Below are 14,889 nucleotides of genomic sequence, written 5' to 3' on the forward strand. Positions count from 1 at the left end.
CCCCACCCCCCGCGCTCCCACCAACGAAGGCTCGAGTCACCGGCACCTAGACTTTTCAATAATTCTCTTCCACTCGTCGCCCTTTTTTCATACATTCTTCCTTGGTCCATATACTTTACTCTCTTTTCCAGCTACTCGAAACTCGCGCTACAATATTCTCCTTGCTTTCTCGTTCTCAGTTTCATCCATGCATCAGGAGTCTGTGGAGCCTCTCTCCTGGTAGCACCGACCGCACCGACCGCACCGACCCGCGACCAACCACGGCTAATTCATACGCGTACTTTTCGAATCCTACGCGCGAGCGGAACAACCTACGCTGCTCACGAACTCGTTCACCCACCTTCGACCTCGCCCCGCACGTTCTCTCTCCGCCGTGTCCTTACCTTGTACCGCCAGGTAACTGCCAGAACTTCCACCACTTCCACCACCGCGTTGATGGTGCTCGTCATTCGTCCCTACGGCACGTCGCCATACTTCGAGAAGGACCAGCCTACCTCGGCAAACATACTTCTGACAGTCTAATCCGAATGATAGTGCGCGAGATTTCTATTTCTATATCTATTTCTAACTGCGCTATTCCTGCTTGACGTTTTCAAAGCGTTCGGAAGCTTTCCAATGAGCTTTATTGGCTTAATCGGTTTAATGCAATTCATCGGTGTTTAGTGGTTTATTCTTTAGTTTCTTTGAGTTTAATAGCGAGTAACATTTAATAGTGAGGGGGGGTTCAGCTGTTTAAACGTGCAGCTGGTATTGCAGTGGCCGGCGTTACGATAAAGAACCAGCAAGCAGGCAATACCTACTGGAGCCCCGGATCGACAAGGCACGAAGCATTGCCATCATAGTCGACAGTGGCGCGAGGGGGCACGCTCGCGTCTAATCACAGTGCAGCAGTACAATAGAGAAACCCGCCTGAAAATGGTTAAAAGTGGACGAGTGTCGTGCGACTCACGATAGAGATATCGTGCTCATGCACTTGATCGCGGCGTCGAGAAGTTGCTGAACTTTTCTCTGATAAAGTCTATTGCGAGAAATGAGGGTGGCCCGGCGTGCTTAAGCTGATTGCGGGAATCTGATTTTGATTAAGGGAAGAAAATGGCGATCACGGCCGTGCCGAGTTGCCTCGGTCCACCACCGCTACCACCAGGTAAACGTTTCCTACAGAGGTCCTCGAAGAAACTTTCCTCGACCTACAGGAGCTTTCGGGATCCCGCGATAGAGGGCTGGATGCCTGCCGGAGTATCTGGAGCTGCATCGGAAAGGTCCTCCCTGAAGACGGTGTCCAGGTCCGGCATCACGATAGGCAGTAACCTTTTCAGAAGTCGATCGGAGGGAAATCTGACTGGTAAAAGATCAGCTATACTGGCTTCCACGCCGTTGGATAGGTGCATACGTGCGATATACGGGAGCTGGCGTAATCTCATGCAGTGTAAGTGCATCTACTTTCGGATTTGTATACTTATAGACTCTGACTTAAGAAGCTCTATAATTTTCTTAAGTCGATCTGCCGACTGGTCTTTTGTCCCCGTTTTCCTTATATTTCGAGTTTCCCTTCAGCCTCTCAAGTGGAAGCTTGATTTTCTCCCGATTACGTGAATTTTCTTGGCAATCCAGTGCAGGTTCTCTAGGGTGCCGTAAACGGCAGGGAGTGCGTTCCTCTTACATCCTTCTCCGGTACCTATCTAGCTACAATATGAAATCTATCGGATCGATCGAATCGACTGCCGATCAGCTAAGAGCCAACCGATCTTGTCTGGGTCAGATCGCTCGATAGATGGATAAACTAGTTGCTCCACCCAGCCTTCAGTGAGCCTTCCGTGTGTTAGGACATTGATGCGGTGCACGCGCGCGTGTGTTGCAGGTCGCCCCCCCCAGCCCCTCCCCTCAGGGGTGACATTTATCTCGATAAGGCATTTTCCCGGTGCATTAAGTAAGGCAACAGCAGGACCATATTTGCGTCGAGTGAGTTTCGATATGTCTCGATGTACCTCGGCTTATCACCGCTCGAGTTGGTCCAGCCGAGAATCTGTATCTTTTGAGATTCGGCGATCGACTCGCGCTTTTGCGAATGTGTACTTTCGACTGGTGTAAATCTTGAGGGTCGGGGAGCCAAAGATTTCTCCTGTGTCCAATGTCCTGTTATCCTGCTCGTTCCTGACGCCAGTCCTCGACTGGTTGCGACATCGGATAGAAGCCATTTCAAATCCCGAGAACTATAATCGAGAAATGACATTTCCAAGGGGTTTAGAAAGAAAGCGGCAGCTCAGTAACATACTGTCTCGCGTTTATTATTGCTCTGACGCACTTACGAAAGAAGAAGGTGGATAAGCGTTGACTCGCTAATTTCGACTATTTTCTTTTTTAAAGTTTTCTTTTTCGAATTTGCAATCGGATGAGCATAGAAACTCATTGACGCTCAGTTTACGATTTGTCAATCTTACAGGTTATTGAATTCTTTAGAAACGAATTGTGCTATGTACTCGTAGTAATTGTCGTAGATGGTTGGCCGCGTGAATCCGCATAATTGGCGAGTATGGCCAACATCAATTAATGGATTTATTGTTGATTTCACTCTTCTTCTCGACTAATTAAGGAATTATTGCTGTAACCATTAGAATTAACCTCCGTCCCCGCTAGACGCATACATTTTAACTCTCTCTTCGTGGTGTATACTTGTGCAGTAAACATGCACGGAGGCACGTATACTCGTGTCCATCAGGCTCTTCTGTTGCGAGAGAGAGAGAGAGAGAGCCTCCACACTTAATAACGCCGCACAGCGCTGAGTTATAAGCGGAGCGTCCGACCTTGTTTTTTCTACTTTATTTCATTCTGTGCCATTAAGAATCCAGTGCGCGGTTTTCATTATCCGGTTCGTAGAGTTTAACTTTACGCGATCCAGCACGAATACGTCATATTGGTGAATTTCATGAGTCAAATTTTGGATCCCCCCCTGCTCTCTCTCTCTCTACCCTATGTTTTGATTGCTTCCGTTGCAAGTCCCCCTGGACAATGGCCCCTTGCTTGCTCCCTCGTTATACCTCCAGTCGCTGCGCCTTTGATTTTTCCTTTTTGCCCAACCGATAACCACAGACACTCCTCTTTGTAGATACTAACTTTGACCTCTGTATTTTCAATCTGTTCGTTCTTTTTTATTTTTATTTTATTTCACTCTCCAGCGATCACACCTACTTCGATATCTTCCCTCTTATTCGTTACGCCATCTTCTTTTAGCACCTACACGAAGACTCTTGCCAGCCAGCCACCCACGGTCGAGGAGTCCTCTTGCGTAACAATCGTCAGAATTTGTGGAAACAGCAGTTTCTCCTGCTGCGCACGGGAAGAGAAAGAAGAGCGATCAGAATCCTTATAGTTTATACCGTTGAATAGAATACTCTCAAAGAATTCTTCTTGATATTTTCCCTGAATAGGATTACTCGTGTGTTCCTTGGCACAAGCATGCCTTACTCTTATTGCCAGAACATGCTCGTAATACAGGACTGGTCATAGCTGCAGCAGTGGGTGCATGGCCGAATCGTTGCTGCGTAACATGATACACGAGACGCTACAGCGTTAGTAGCCACCAGCAGCCACCACACGGCGGTCCGATCCGTTGCCTGGTGGTCCCCGCAGGGAGTGTATTATTCGCTCGATTTATTTATTTTCACATGTAAATTGCACGTGTGCTCACGGCGCCATTTCCCGTTGTTGCTAGTAGCTACTCGTGAGAAGAACGTGAACTGGTTTCCTAAGATGCTCACCGGGTGGGAAAGAGCAACAAACAGACTTTTAGGGCTCCAGTCTTACGGTCGGCGGGTCCACCGTCCTGTATCGTCAGTCGCCTCTCTTCCAGGTTGAGGAGACCGTTCAAACTTTTTGAACTTGCTTCTCTTGTGTTTTGACGATGCAGCATAATAGTGAGTGTCAAAAGATGCGCAATTTCCTTCTCATCGTTAAATGACTTTTCCGACGCGAGTCACGTGGAATTCTGTCTCGCGGCAGAGAAGGAATAAACAAGAGGGATTGAGAAAGGTTTATCAATTCTGATGAGACTGTTTTGTGGCAATACGGAAGTTTCTCTGGTGCTCCGGTACGCAACACTATTATTCTGTTACTCTGTTGCTCCTGCTGTAGCTCCATCTCCCTCTCACCTGTTCTTGTTCTTGTGCTTCTTGCTGCAACCGCTGTTCTCCTCTCTGTCCGTTGGTTAGCCGACTATGAACAACGGCGCCTCCAGACCGAGAAACTGGTTCGCTTTAATTTTAGACGGCGTCCTACGCCGATGAGAACCTGTTCCCTTCTGGTGCATGCAACTACATTTTGACGTCGTGTCGAAGGACTGCAGGGTCTCTCGCGAGCAAAGTCGTCGCCAGGACGACGCTATCAGAGGGTGGGAGATAGAGAGAGAGAGAGAGAGAGAGAGAGAGAGAGAGAGAGAGAGATCGAAGCAGAGTATATAGAAGGAGGGCAATGGTAGAAGAGAGAGAGAGAGGCATCCGTGCTTAGGCGGTTAGATTGGCGCCACTGCGTTGTATAGTTAAGGATTTCGGGGACGTCCGCGTCCTCCTCGTCACACTGTATTACATAACATAACGTTTCTCTTCTAACAATGGAGGCAAAATATTTGTCAGGGCCACAGTCTCCCTCGTATAGGATTCTGTAGTTCTGTAGGTGCTCCAGCAGTGATGTACCTGGATACAGTGAAATATTTCCTTATGTTTCAGTTGGCGGTATGAGCCGGCCGTCGAAAGCCGTGACTCAAGCGAAGAAGGTGGCTCCACCAGCAGTTCCTGACGTCTTTCGCCATTCGGGCTCGAGTTTCGGCTCGGCTGGCTACGCTAGCAGCGAGGATGGCTGTTTTTTGTCCGGTGGCGGCAGCAACGGTGGTGGTGGTGGTGGTGGTGGTGGAGCTGGCGACGATGGTTCCTACGGGATGCCGTCGGGGAAGAGTCCTGGACCAATTTTCACGCATCCAGGATTTGCCTTTCCACCCATTGTTGGAAAGTATGCTCATGCCGAAGACCAGGGTATGTTACCGTCTCTTTCTAATTACGAATATACATACATATAATGTACCTTCCTTCTCCCTTCTCCCTCGCATTACCAGGAGACTATAGAAACTTACAGCAATCCCGACTGTTTACTTCCGGCAGGTATCGACATGACGCAAAGCCCAGGAAGGGATAGTCCTGGAAGTTCTGGATCAGGTTCCGGCTCAAGACATTCCACTGCCTCTTTGGACTCCGGTAGAGCCTCAGGCTACCATCTTGGCCCGAGGGGTCCTGGAGCGCTTGCCTCCTCCCCAAGGTGTTCCATTAGTTCACTGGGGAGTCATCCGGATCGACCGGCCGATTTGGACGTCGTTCACGCATGGCTCACCGAGTTACAACTTGAGGAATATTTTCCGCTTTTTGCTACTGCGGGTTATGACCTCGCTACTATAACTCGTATGACCCCTGAAGATCTCACGGCTATAGGTGGAGTTTTAATACAGGACATATTTTTCCTTTCGACTTGTCCGTAGGTCATTACTAACTCTTATTAATTTTATGGTTAGGTATTAAGAAGCCTAATCATAGAAAACGCCTAAAGGCGGAAATTGACAACTTAAATATCGGCGATGGACTTCCGGAACACGTACCTGGTTCTCTCGAAGAGTGGCTAAGGCTGCTGAGACTCGAGGAGTACTTAGGTGCGCTGCATCAGCAAGGTATGCGATCCGTCGAGGATGTTACAACTCTGACTTGGGAGGATCTCGAGGATATTGGTATAGTCAGACTCGGGCATCAGAAAAAGCTTCTTCTCGCCATTAAACGTGTTAAGGATATTCGGGCTGGTAAACGTATTCAGCCGCTGGATCTTGCACGACTTCCTCCGCACCCAGGTCACACACAGGTTAGATGTCGCATTACAATTGCAATGTAATTCCCCAACAGATTGTAAAATGTACTCTATAAATTATAATATATGAATTGTTTATTAGGAAGTTGTAATTCAACGGTCTGGTCCGGACTTGCCATCACCGGACGAGGACTGCTCGTCGCCTGTCCTGAGATCCTTCCAAAGAGCTGGTGGAGCTGCTGCTGGTGGAAACGAAACCTCTTCCGGCAATGCCTGGAGAAGCATGTACGCAGCATTGCCAACTGGCTTAGATTATAATACAATGGGAAGAGGACCAAGAGGAAAATCTTTAGAAAGTCTTGAGGATGCTCCTCTTGGCTATCCACCTTCACCAGCACCGTCTTCCTCGTTAGCACACGGACAGCTTGTCGAATGGCGGCCTCGAAGCTTCGAAGATGGCGATCTTACTCCTACAAACGAAGCTTCCGTCGTCGAAGCGGGTGGCGGCACCCTGCCCAGACCTAGACACTGTCTTGTCCGTCCGCGACCCGTTGCGAAGGTAAAAAACGATTGAAAGAGATATTCATATTAGGGACATCATATTGATTGTATCTTTCAAACCTCAAAGGTTACGGCAACTCCAGGGCAGTTCAAATCTTTGCCCAGAGACTTTGACAACAAGTATCAATTAACGTACGGTCTCGAGAGCAGTCCTAATCTGTCAAAACGTCGACCGCCATCGCCGCCAAGACGTCAGAGTTCACGGGAAATGGGATCATTGTCCGTGACCACCGGGGTGGGTCAGAGCGGTACCAGTGACGTCGTGATAGACTGTAGCGGCCCTGTACCCACCGCATCGTGCGACGAGCATCACCATCATCATCATCATCACCACCTTCATCATCACCATCCGCCACCGCCCCCAGCTCCTGCGCCAGCCCCATCTACGCCATCCCAGCTAAACAGACCTCCGTCCTCGATGTCGCGATCCTGGGGTAGTGTCAGTGTCAATGTCAACGAGGAACACGAGCTCATAGCTTCTCTCGCCCTCCAGCATCGCAATGGATCCGATGCTAGTTTCAAGGTAACCGTTGTTCCTTATGAAGGCCTTTAATTATTTAAGCTCCATTCGTTATTAATATTTACGATTAGCTTTACGATTGGATTTCTTGTTTGACAGTCGAGCTCGAGCACGGAATCGGATTCTCTGCCGTTTGCAAACGAGAACGCTGGCACAATAAAGCAGCGTGCCGCGAGAGCCCAAGAATACGCAAGCAGTCCCGGTAATATGAGCAGCCACGTAATGAGTCACCACTCTCTGGTGAATAGCAGCAGTGGTGGCGAGCCCGCGGATGTTCTCAACGACATCGGAAACATGCTGGCAAATCTAACGGACGAGTTGGACGCGATGTTGGAGGAGGAGAAACGACAAGGCCTCAATCCATAATCATCACTGCCTTCTGTGCTCGTGAACATTTATCTCAATTCTCAAGAGTTGCCATAAGATGAGGAGAATGACTATGTTTTCTCGTCCGCGCGATAACAACACACATTCCTCGAGGATTGCGCCGTGTGGGGTACGACTGATAGAAAAAAAAATCCAATAAATATTATTACCACAGCCCTGGAGGAGTGGACGGAGGCACGATCGCTCAGGAAAGTTTTGGCACAATTTCTTGACTGCATTTGTTTTTAAGCAGTTCCTACTTAGGTGGCACAACATCATCCATTGTCTGTTTGATCATTCTACTTATTTTTACGCTTTTCTTTATTCCCCGTTTTCCCCTCGCCGCTCGCTGCTGCATGGAAGCTTGCATCAGGATTCGCGAGCGATCGGGTCGTCCGGAGTTTTGGGACGTCGCGAGGTTCCCAGAGAACTCGCGTTACTTCGGCGACAGGGTTCCCGCGGTTAACGAACGTCCAGCGCTGCGCATTAGTGCGCTGCATAACCTCATGGCGTAGAGAGATAAGATTATTTTACGGCTGGTAGATTCGAGGATATCGCGTCTACGCTGCACAGGGTACAAATTCGTGTTTCGCGATACGTAGTACATGTAGGTACACACGTGTTTCCCAGACGTAACAAAGAGAAGAGGAAGACAGAAAAGAAGTAATGAAATGAAGGATTTATGGGCGAGAAGTGCCTTTGAGGCGATTTCCGATCGACGGGATTTCACTGTTCTATTATTTTGCTTTAGTTAGGGATTGCATAGTGTAACTGGGAGAAAAAATATTCTTCACGTAATAACATTTATTTCAAGTATTACAAATGTCATCCAATCGCGTGTTCTTGCCTACACGCGTAAACGCTTGCATTTATTAGCGAGTTTCGTCAGGGAGTTTTCTTATTCCTCCTGCCCCCGCCCCCCATTGCTCTCTGGGAACTTCGTACGAATACATTCCACATAAATCTTTTTACTCTATTATCACGTCCGTCCTCGCACGAGTGCGTACACGCGACTTGTCCGCGTATCATCGCAATTCCACAGGTTGATCTGTTTTTATCATTTTCTTTTCTTTTTTTATCCTTAATCTTTTTATCGTACTGCAATAAGCTATGTCGGTCTTTCTTAAATAATGCAGCGATCCGCCTTGGGTGGTACTCGTCGTAAAGCCTCAGCGGCTATCTAATGTAGTGCTATCGGTTGGTCAGGACGTGCATCGTACTAATTGTGTATCAAGCGCGGGCTTTTAGGAAGTCTGTATAGATTGGTGGAGCGGTGAGACTGTAAGAATGGGGGGAAAGGGAAGGGTGGCCGTCGATGGGTGTCGTCTTCCGTGAAAAAAAGTATGATAACAATAAATTGAGCGGAGAATTATTATTGATAATTAATGGAGTGCGGTAAACGTCGACAGACGTAATTGTTATTCTGCCGGCGCACTACGTTGCTCTAAAAAATTGCAGAGTAGTGTTGACAAGGAGTTGCTTATTCTTTCTCTTTATTTTCTTCGATTCCGTATCAGGAGAGAAATGCTCGAGCAACGTTGCACTCCGGCGGCACAGATGATTAATAGTAGTAACAGATGTAACAGACGTAATAGACATAACAATACACGTATATCGACAGGAAACGCATAGGGTAAAGTGCTCATTTCGGATGCGCTTCTAGTTTGGATAAGAAATTTTCAAATGTCTCGATTGTATCTTTTTCCACGATCATATTGCTATAGAGATGGCTAAAATGAATGGTGAAGAAAAGTACATCTACGCACGATGCGGGCGGCTTAGGAGACATTTGAAATTTTTAAATTTGAAATAGGCACTTCATCTTTACGTTTTATAAAGAACGATGTGATTGTTAGTTAGTGCGTGTATTAACACGGCCGAGGACGTGCCCGCGCGCAGAGAACAGATAGATGCATTTATAAACAGAGGTTATGCAGACGCAGAGATACATACGAGACCCTTAAGATAAAAATTTAACGTTTAAGATGTATTAATTGAAAGAAAAAAGATGGGCCTGGAGAACGTCAGGACTTGTCTTGTTAACTATTGTAGATATATAGTTATATATATATATATATATATACATACACACACATATGCATATGCATATATATATAATGTGTATCATATATATACATATATGTGTGTGTGTGCGTGCGTGCGTGCGTGTGTGTGTGTGTGTGTGTGTGTGCAGGCGCCATGGGTGAGCGATCAATTTGACAATTTGTCTACTTTTATACGAACGTCCATTTTCTCCATAAGAGTTCTCGGGACCTTTTAAAGCGAATGTTAGGAATAAAAAAAGATGTCATTTTTATACGGATCACGTAAAGCTGTGTAGCACAGCGTGTAGATAATCGACGATGCATTTTTTTTGTTTAAATCCGACGAGATGACACCCTATTTTCTTCTACTTGTATATTATCCAGTGCTATTTTGTAATTGAAAGGCTGTTGGCATTTTTGCATGCGGCAGGGAATACACTGTGCCGAACAGCGCGTCATTTTATGTAAGTCGTACTTTTTATTTTGACAATATCCTGTTTTTGTTTTTATGACGTAGCGGTTTTACGACACATTTTAATATGCGTAAAGGTTTCCTGTCCATGTTTACTCTTTACGGTGTATTACTTTCACGGTGCTTCTTCCAATTTTGGGTCAGGTTTTTGCGCGCGTATTTTCGCTTCTACGCATGAAACGGGACGCGCATTTTATGTACAGTCTGTACGCTAACTAATGTATTTTTTCATAAAGCACTATACTGTGTTCGTCGTATCAAGCCGACTTGGCTCCTTCTTTACTTTACCAGGCAGCTACTGTCAATCAATTTCCGACTTTGTTACTATATTCCATGGCGCGTTAATATTATACAAACAACACGCACCATATACACATTCATATACATACATACGACACACGCATCTATATATATATATATGTATGTATATATATATGTATATGTATATATATATATATACATAAATACACACAAAATATACTAGGTATAGTTTTTGTACAAAGGTATGCGCGCTCGACCGACTTGCCCAGCGAATCTTCTCAGCGCCCGCCTAAGCTCTATTGTACACCCCTTCCATGTTGATTTAACATGCATTAAATATATTATTTGGTTTAATAACTATATTGAGAGCAATTGATCTTTAAATAAAGCCAAACAATGCGAAATTTCCATGTGTATTTTTAATATTCCTGAACTTCCTTCCAGTATTTCCGCCACCTAAGAGGAGGGCCCTCGCATCAGTCTCACTTTTTTGGTTGGTGGAGTAGGGGAGAGTCCGCCAGTACCGTCACCCTAAGGATGATTCAATTAAAACAAAAATTCCAGAAGTTACATGTACAAAACCTATTGATATGTGTACAGGAACTCCTGTATTATAAATGAAAATAATGAAACATTGATATATTTAAAAATAATCAACTTTGTTGTAATATACGAATTTATTATAATATTATATACATTATAATTATTATATATTATATAATTTGTAATATACGAATGAGTCAAATGTTTAGTAAATAATATTCCAGAGTCAACTGTAAGCACAACCGAAATCCGAACATTGACGACTGTTTCCGAAGGCAGCGCTCGGGGGTTAGCTACACGTAAGTGAGGGTGGCTGCCTGTGACGCAGGGAACGTAACGGCTCGGGGCCTTCATTGTTCCTAGACCCATCCACCTAGTCAGTGCGGCCTTACCTACGCGATAGGTGTTTCTCTATCTCTCTCTCGCTGCGCGACTTCAGTGTGTGCTGTGTTACCTAATTCCGTTATTTCCGCTGGACCATTGCTTCTTCCGTGATATCACTTTGCTATCACAGTCAACTCCGTAGCAAATACGTCAAGTCGGTTTGAGCGGTGGCGTGTCGTGGGTTGGCGTCGGCATCCCTTACTGCGCTCTCTAGGGGAGCGGTCACGTCCGTCTGCGTTCGCTTGTGCTACTCCGCTTGGCGTATAGGTGTACTTTACGTCCACCAAGTAGCTTCAATCACCTCTGTCGGAAACACTTTGCGCGCTGATCGAGGAATAACGTGATTCACCACCGGTGATCAATGTGGTTCCTTCGTCTAACCTGCCCAGAGTTTCACCGCACGGGCGGGCAGGGACGAAGGTTTTCAGTGTAATTAAAGATCTCTAGCAGATCTTCCGACTTCGGTTGGTTTCTGGGTCCTTGTGATTCGTTGCGGTCGACTCGGCTAGGGGTGATCGCGATTTTTAGTCTGGCTCCCATTTCTCGTGTTTTGTGTTTGCGACCAAAGCATCCGAAAGTGCTTAAAGTTGGTCACAGGTTGTGACCCTTTTAACTCCAATAGTTTTCCTCGACGCAGCAGTCTGCATACCTGTAAGACGGACCCCGCCGCCCGTCGAAGGTTGGACTTGATTGCGTGTTTCTAACCTGCAGACGACTTGATCCAAACCATTACATTGTCTCGTCTTTCGTGATTGTTGGCCATTCTCCATTTAACTATTATTTCTTTTTTATTTAGTGTTCTGCGTTTGCGACTAAAGCAGGAAACAGGTATTTGCCTGCAGATTGCTTGGTCCGGACCTTTACACGTACTTATTATTGTCCATACACAATTATTGTAATGTCCTTTGCGTTGAAAATATTCGATAAAATTTTATAAAAGGAAAAAGGATGTGGAAAAATGGAAGAAGATTATTTATTTGCAGCACCTTTGATAGAGGATTCCGCTTGTCTCTACCTAAAATTAATAGTTATTCAAACATGTATTTTTCTCTATTTTAATAAACTGTGCCAACACAAATATTCTTCGTGTGATAGAGCACAATTATTGTAATGTCCTTTGCGTTGAAAATATTCGATAAAATTTTATAAAAGGAAAAAGGATGTGGAAAAATGGAAGAAGAGGTAAATAAAAATTCAATATTTTTTGTGAGAGAAATGCACAGCACTCCTGTACTTGGCATAGTCTTTTTACACGTACAAGAACGACGCGATTGGAGGTCCGTTTGCGCTGTAGTGCTTTGTATAATTTAAATACTATTCAGCCGATTAGAGAAGCAGTAAAAAATGTCCCACAAAATTGCACTTATTGATGTCGGGCAAAAATATTTCAACAATAGGCTTTTTCAAAAGTTGTTCAGAAGTTCTATAGTTCCCGGGCTCGTTCTAAGGGTTGCTTTGGGAAACAGCGGTGAGTAGCGGAGAACCTCTGCCCGCCAAGCTACGCGTCCGTGTTCCCGTTTAGCTCGGCTACGACGGGATTCGTATTGTCGACGGAGGCGATGATCACAATATCCTACTTCCGGACTCGCCGCTATGATTTAGCGCCACGATTTTGGTATCGCCGAAAATTGTACCGTTGTGCATCTCCCTATTCATCTCTGTATATACACGTAGTAATGCTGACTGTGATTCGCCGCTATGATTTAGTGTTCCCGTTTAGCTCGGCTACGACGGGATTCGTATTGTCGACGGAGGCGATGATCACAATATCCTACTTCCGGACTCGCCGCTATGATTTAGCGCCACGATTTTGGTATCGCCGAAAATTGTACCGTTGTGCATCTCCCTATTCATCTCTGTATATACACGTAGTAATGCTGACTGTGATATTCGTGAGCTTCGTGAAACGCATAGATGACACTTTAAAGCGTGGGTATTCATGGTAACATGCCGTGGGTCTTTCAAGCGGGGCGCTATCTCTTGGATAGTCTGCGAAGTTTCTCAGAACTGTTGGCAATGTATCCAGGAGTTCAATAAATCTGATTTGGAATAGCATGCGTTCCGAGAGTACAGCTATTTTGATCCCGTTGATTCCATTTTGACTCTTCGTCCCTTGAAAAATTTTAAGATTGCACAGCCCTGGTGATATCGATACTTACAAGTGCAAATCACTTATTGAGACGTTCGATGGGCGATGTGATTGTTGAATTTGTTGTCATAGATTTTTCAATTTAGATTTAACTGATTGGCTCTGCGAAATAAAAACTTTCAGGAACACGCAAGATCGTAGGTCAGATTACGTGTCAGCAGCAGGTTTGAATGGCAAAACTACATAATTCTGTAGACTGCTTGATCCGCACAAAATGACTGAATAACGGATAGACCCGATTGATACCGATTGATACCGATTGGCACTTATCGCGCAAGCCGATGGTCTCTTCTAGATAATTTTGAAGCGTTGAAACTGCGGTCGGGAAGTAGAGTTCTGAAAGAACGGCTGGTAAAAGGACAAATTTCGTATAATTTGAACGTCAATTTGGAGCAACAAAACCGATTAACGCAGGCGTAGCAACGCTGTCCGACGCATCCACCGCAAGCTATCCGGACGAGCGTTGGTAACACTGGTGTCCAATGTACGGAGATACGGAGATAGAAACACGCGCGGCTGGATACAGATACTAGTTCGGCCTCGCTTTACGGCCGACACCGTTGCTGCCAGGCTAAACTTGTTGTTGCTGCTACTTACGAAGCGTTCAATTCTCCTCACGTGGAAACGCGCCTGGAAGGCCAGTGTATTATTCTTTTTTATTTTTATTTGCTGGCATTCGAATTTCATTAGAGTGCGTCTATTTATTTGTCGTCTCAACTGCAGACAAGCAATTGAGCGATTCAATATCCCTAATGGACAAGAGAGACAGAGGGCAAACTGGCGCACCGAGTGAATATACATTGCGACTTTGCGAGTCTCAGCTAGAGAAATTCCTTCCTACAAAGGCATCCCGTGTTAATTAGTCAGTCTAATGGAAACTTGTCTTTCGTCAGAGAAATATGTTGCTTTGCTCGAGGTGTCTACGAATAATCAAACTATTGCCCTTTTCGTCTGGCGACAGCTGGAAAGGTCTGAGGAAATGCACATCCTGACGGTCCGAATATACTTGTGTCAATACTCGGAGGACTTATAACGCAAGGACTTCCAGTGTGTCGCGAATGAGCTCTCCTCCTTCTCCCTCGATGTCTTCTCTATGTCTGTCAGTTATACTCTAATTGATTGGCAAGATTTAATGAAGGATTCCTACCACAAGTCGTTGCCACCGGACCAGGAGAATCGTCGCTGGTCTTTACTCGCTTCTCCATGGGATTGTAGCTCTCCTGGAAGTTGCGGAGGGACTGGCACAACAATCAGCATCTGACTCGAGTAAAAAGCTTTGACGCGTATTTTCGAGAGCAGGAACTTGCCACGGGGACGACCGTCTCCTTCGAATTTGACGTGAGGGAAAATGGCTCGAGGTAGAGCCGGGCTGCTCCAGGTGGCACCGCTGCTCTGGTGTCGTAGCCTAGTACCAGCCGATGACGTCGTTCAGCCCGTTTGCTGGACTTGGATTAATAGGATCTCCGCCTGGGACAGCTCTGCCGTGCACGCCCATCTAGTATCATTGCAAAGGACAGAGGGGTCGTACGGTGCGTCACTGCCGATGATCGTAGGCAGAATCGGAAACGAGATCGAGTTGCCGTGACCGAGCGTGGAGTTTCTTATCTTCGTTTCTTTTCTCAGAGTCTCTTAGAATCCTGCCGAGACTCTCCGCTGATCGAGCCGCTGGTCTCCTCGCAGTTTGCCACGATTACCGACGGCTCGAGGACTGAAACTGCGGCCGGCAGCCCATTCAACCGTTCGTCCTGTTATC

The 14,889-nt window shown here is 46.0% G+C and overlaps 1 protein-coding gene across 2 annotated transcripts in view; it reads left to right on the forward strand.

Annotated features, from left to right (window-relative positions):
- Window positions 1–10,468, forward strand: part of LOC107264667 (caskin-1) — an 18,145-nt gene extending 7,677 nt beyond the window's left edge. The window contains exons 1-7 of one of the 2 annotated variants that reach the window (XM_015733169.2): window positions 298–1,426; window positions 4,719–5,021; window positions 5,148–5,471; window positions 5,552–5,889; window positions 5,978–6,394; window positions 6,464–6,919; window positions 7,016–10,468. In XM_015733169.2, coding sequence (XP_015588655.1) covers window positions 1,093–1,426; window positions 4,719–5,021; window positions 5,148–5,471; window positions 5,552–5,889; window positions 5,978–6,394; window positions 6,464–6,919; window positions 7,016–7,282 — 2,439 coding nt within the window. In that variant the 5' untranslated portion in view covers window positions 298–1,092 and the 3' untranslated portion in view covers window positions 7,283–10,468. Of the gene's footprint in view, window positions 1–297; window positions 1,427–4,718; window positions 5,022–5,147; window positions 5,472–5,551; window positions 5,890–5,977; window positions 6,395–6,463; window positions 6,920–7,015 lie in introns of those variants that run through there. The other variant, XM_015733170.2, reaches the window with a different exon arrangement.
- The last annotated feature ends 4,421 nt before the right edge of the window (window positions 10,469–14,889 follow it).

Source organism: Cephus cinctus, unplaced genomic scaffold, assembly GCF_000341935.2.
Source record: "Cephus cinctus unplaced genomic scaffold, Ccin1 Ccin1_scaffold0189, whole genome shotgun sequence".
Taxonomy (NCBI): domain Eukaryota; kingdom Metazoa; phylum Arthropoda; class Insecta; order Hymenoptera; family Cephidae; genus Cephus; species Cephus cinctus.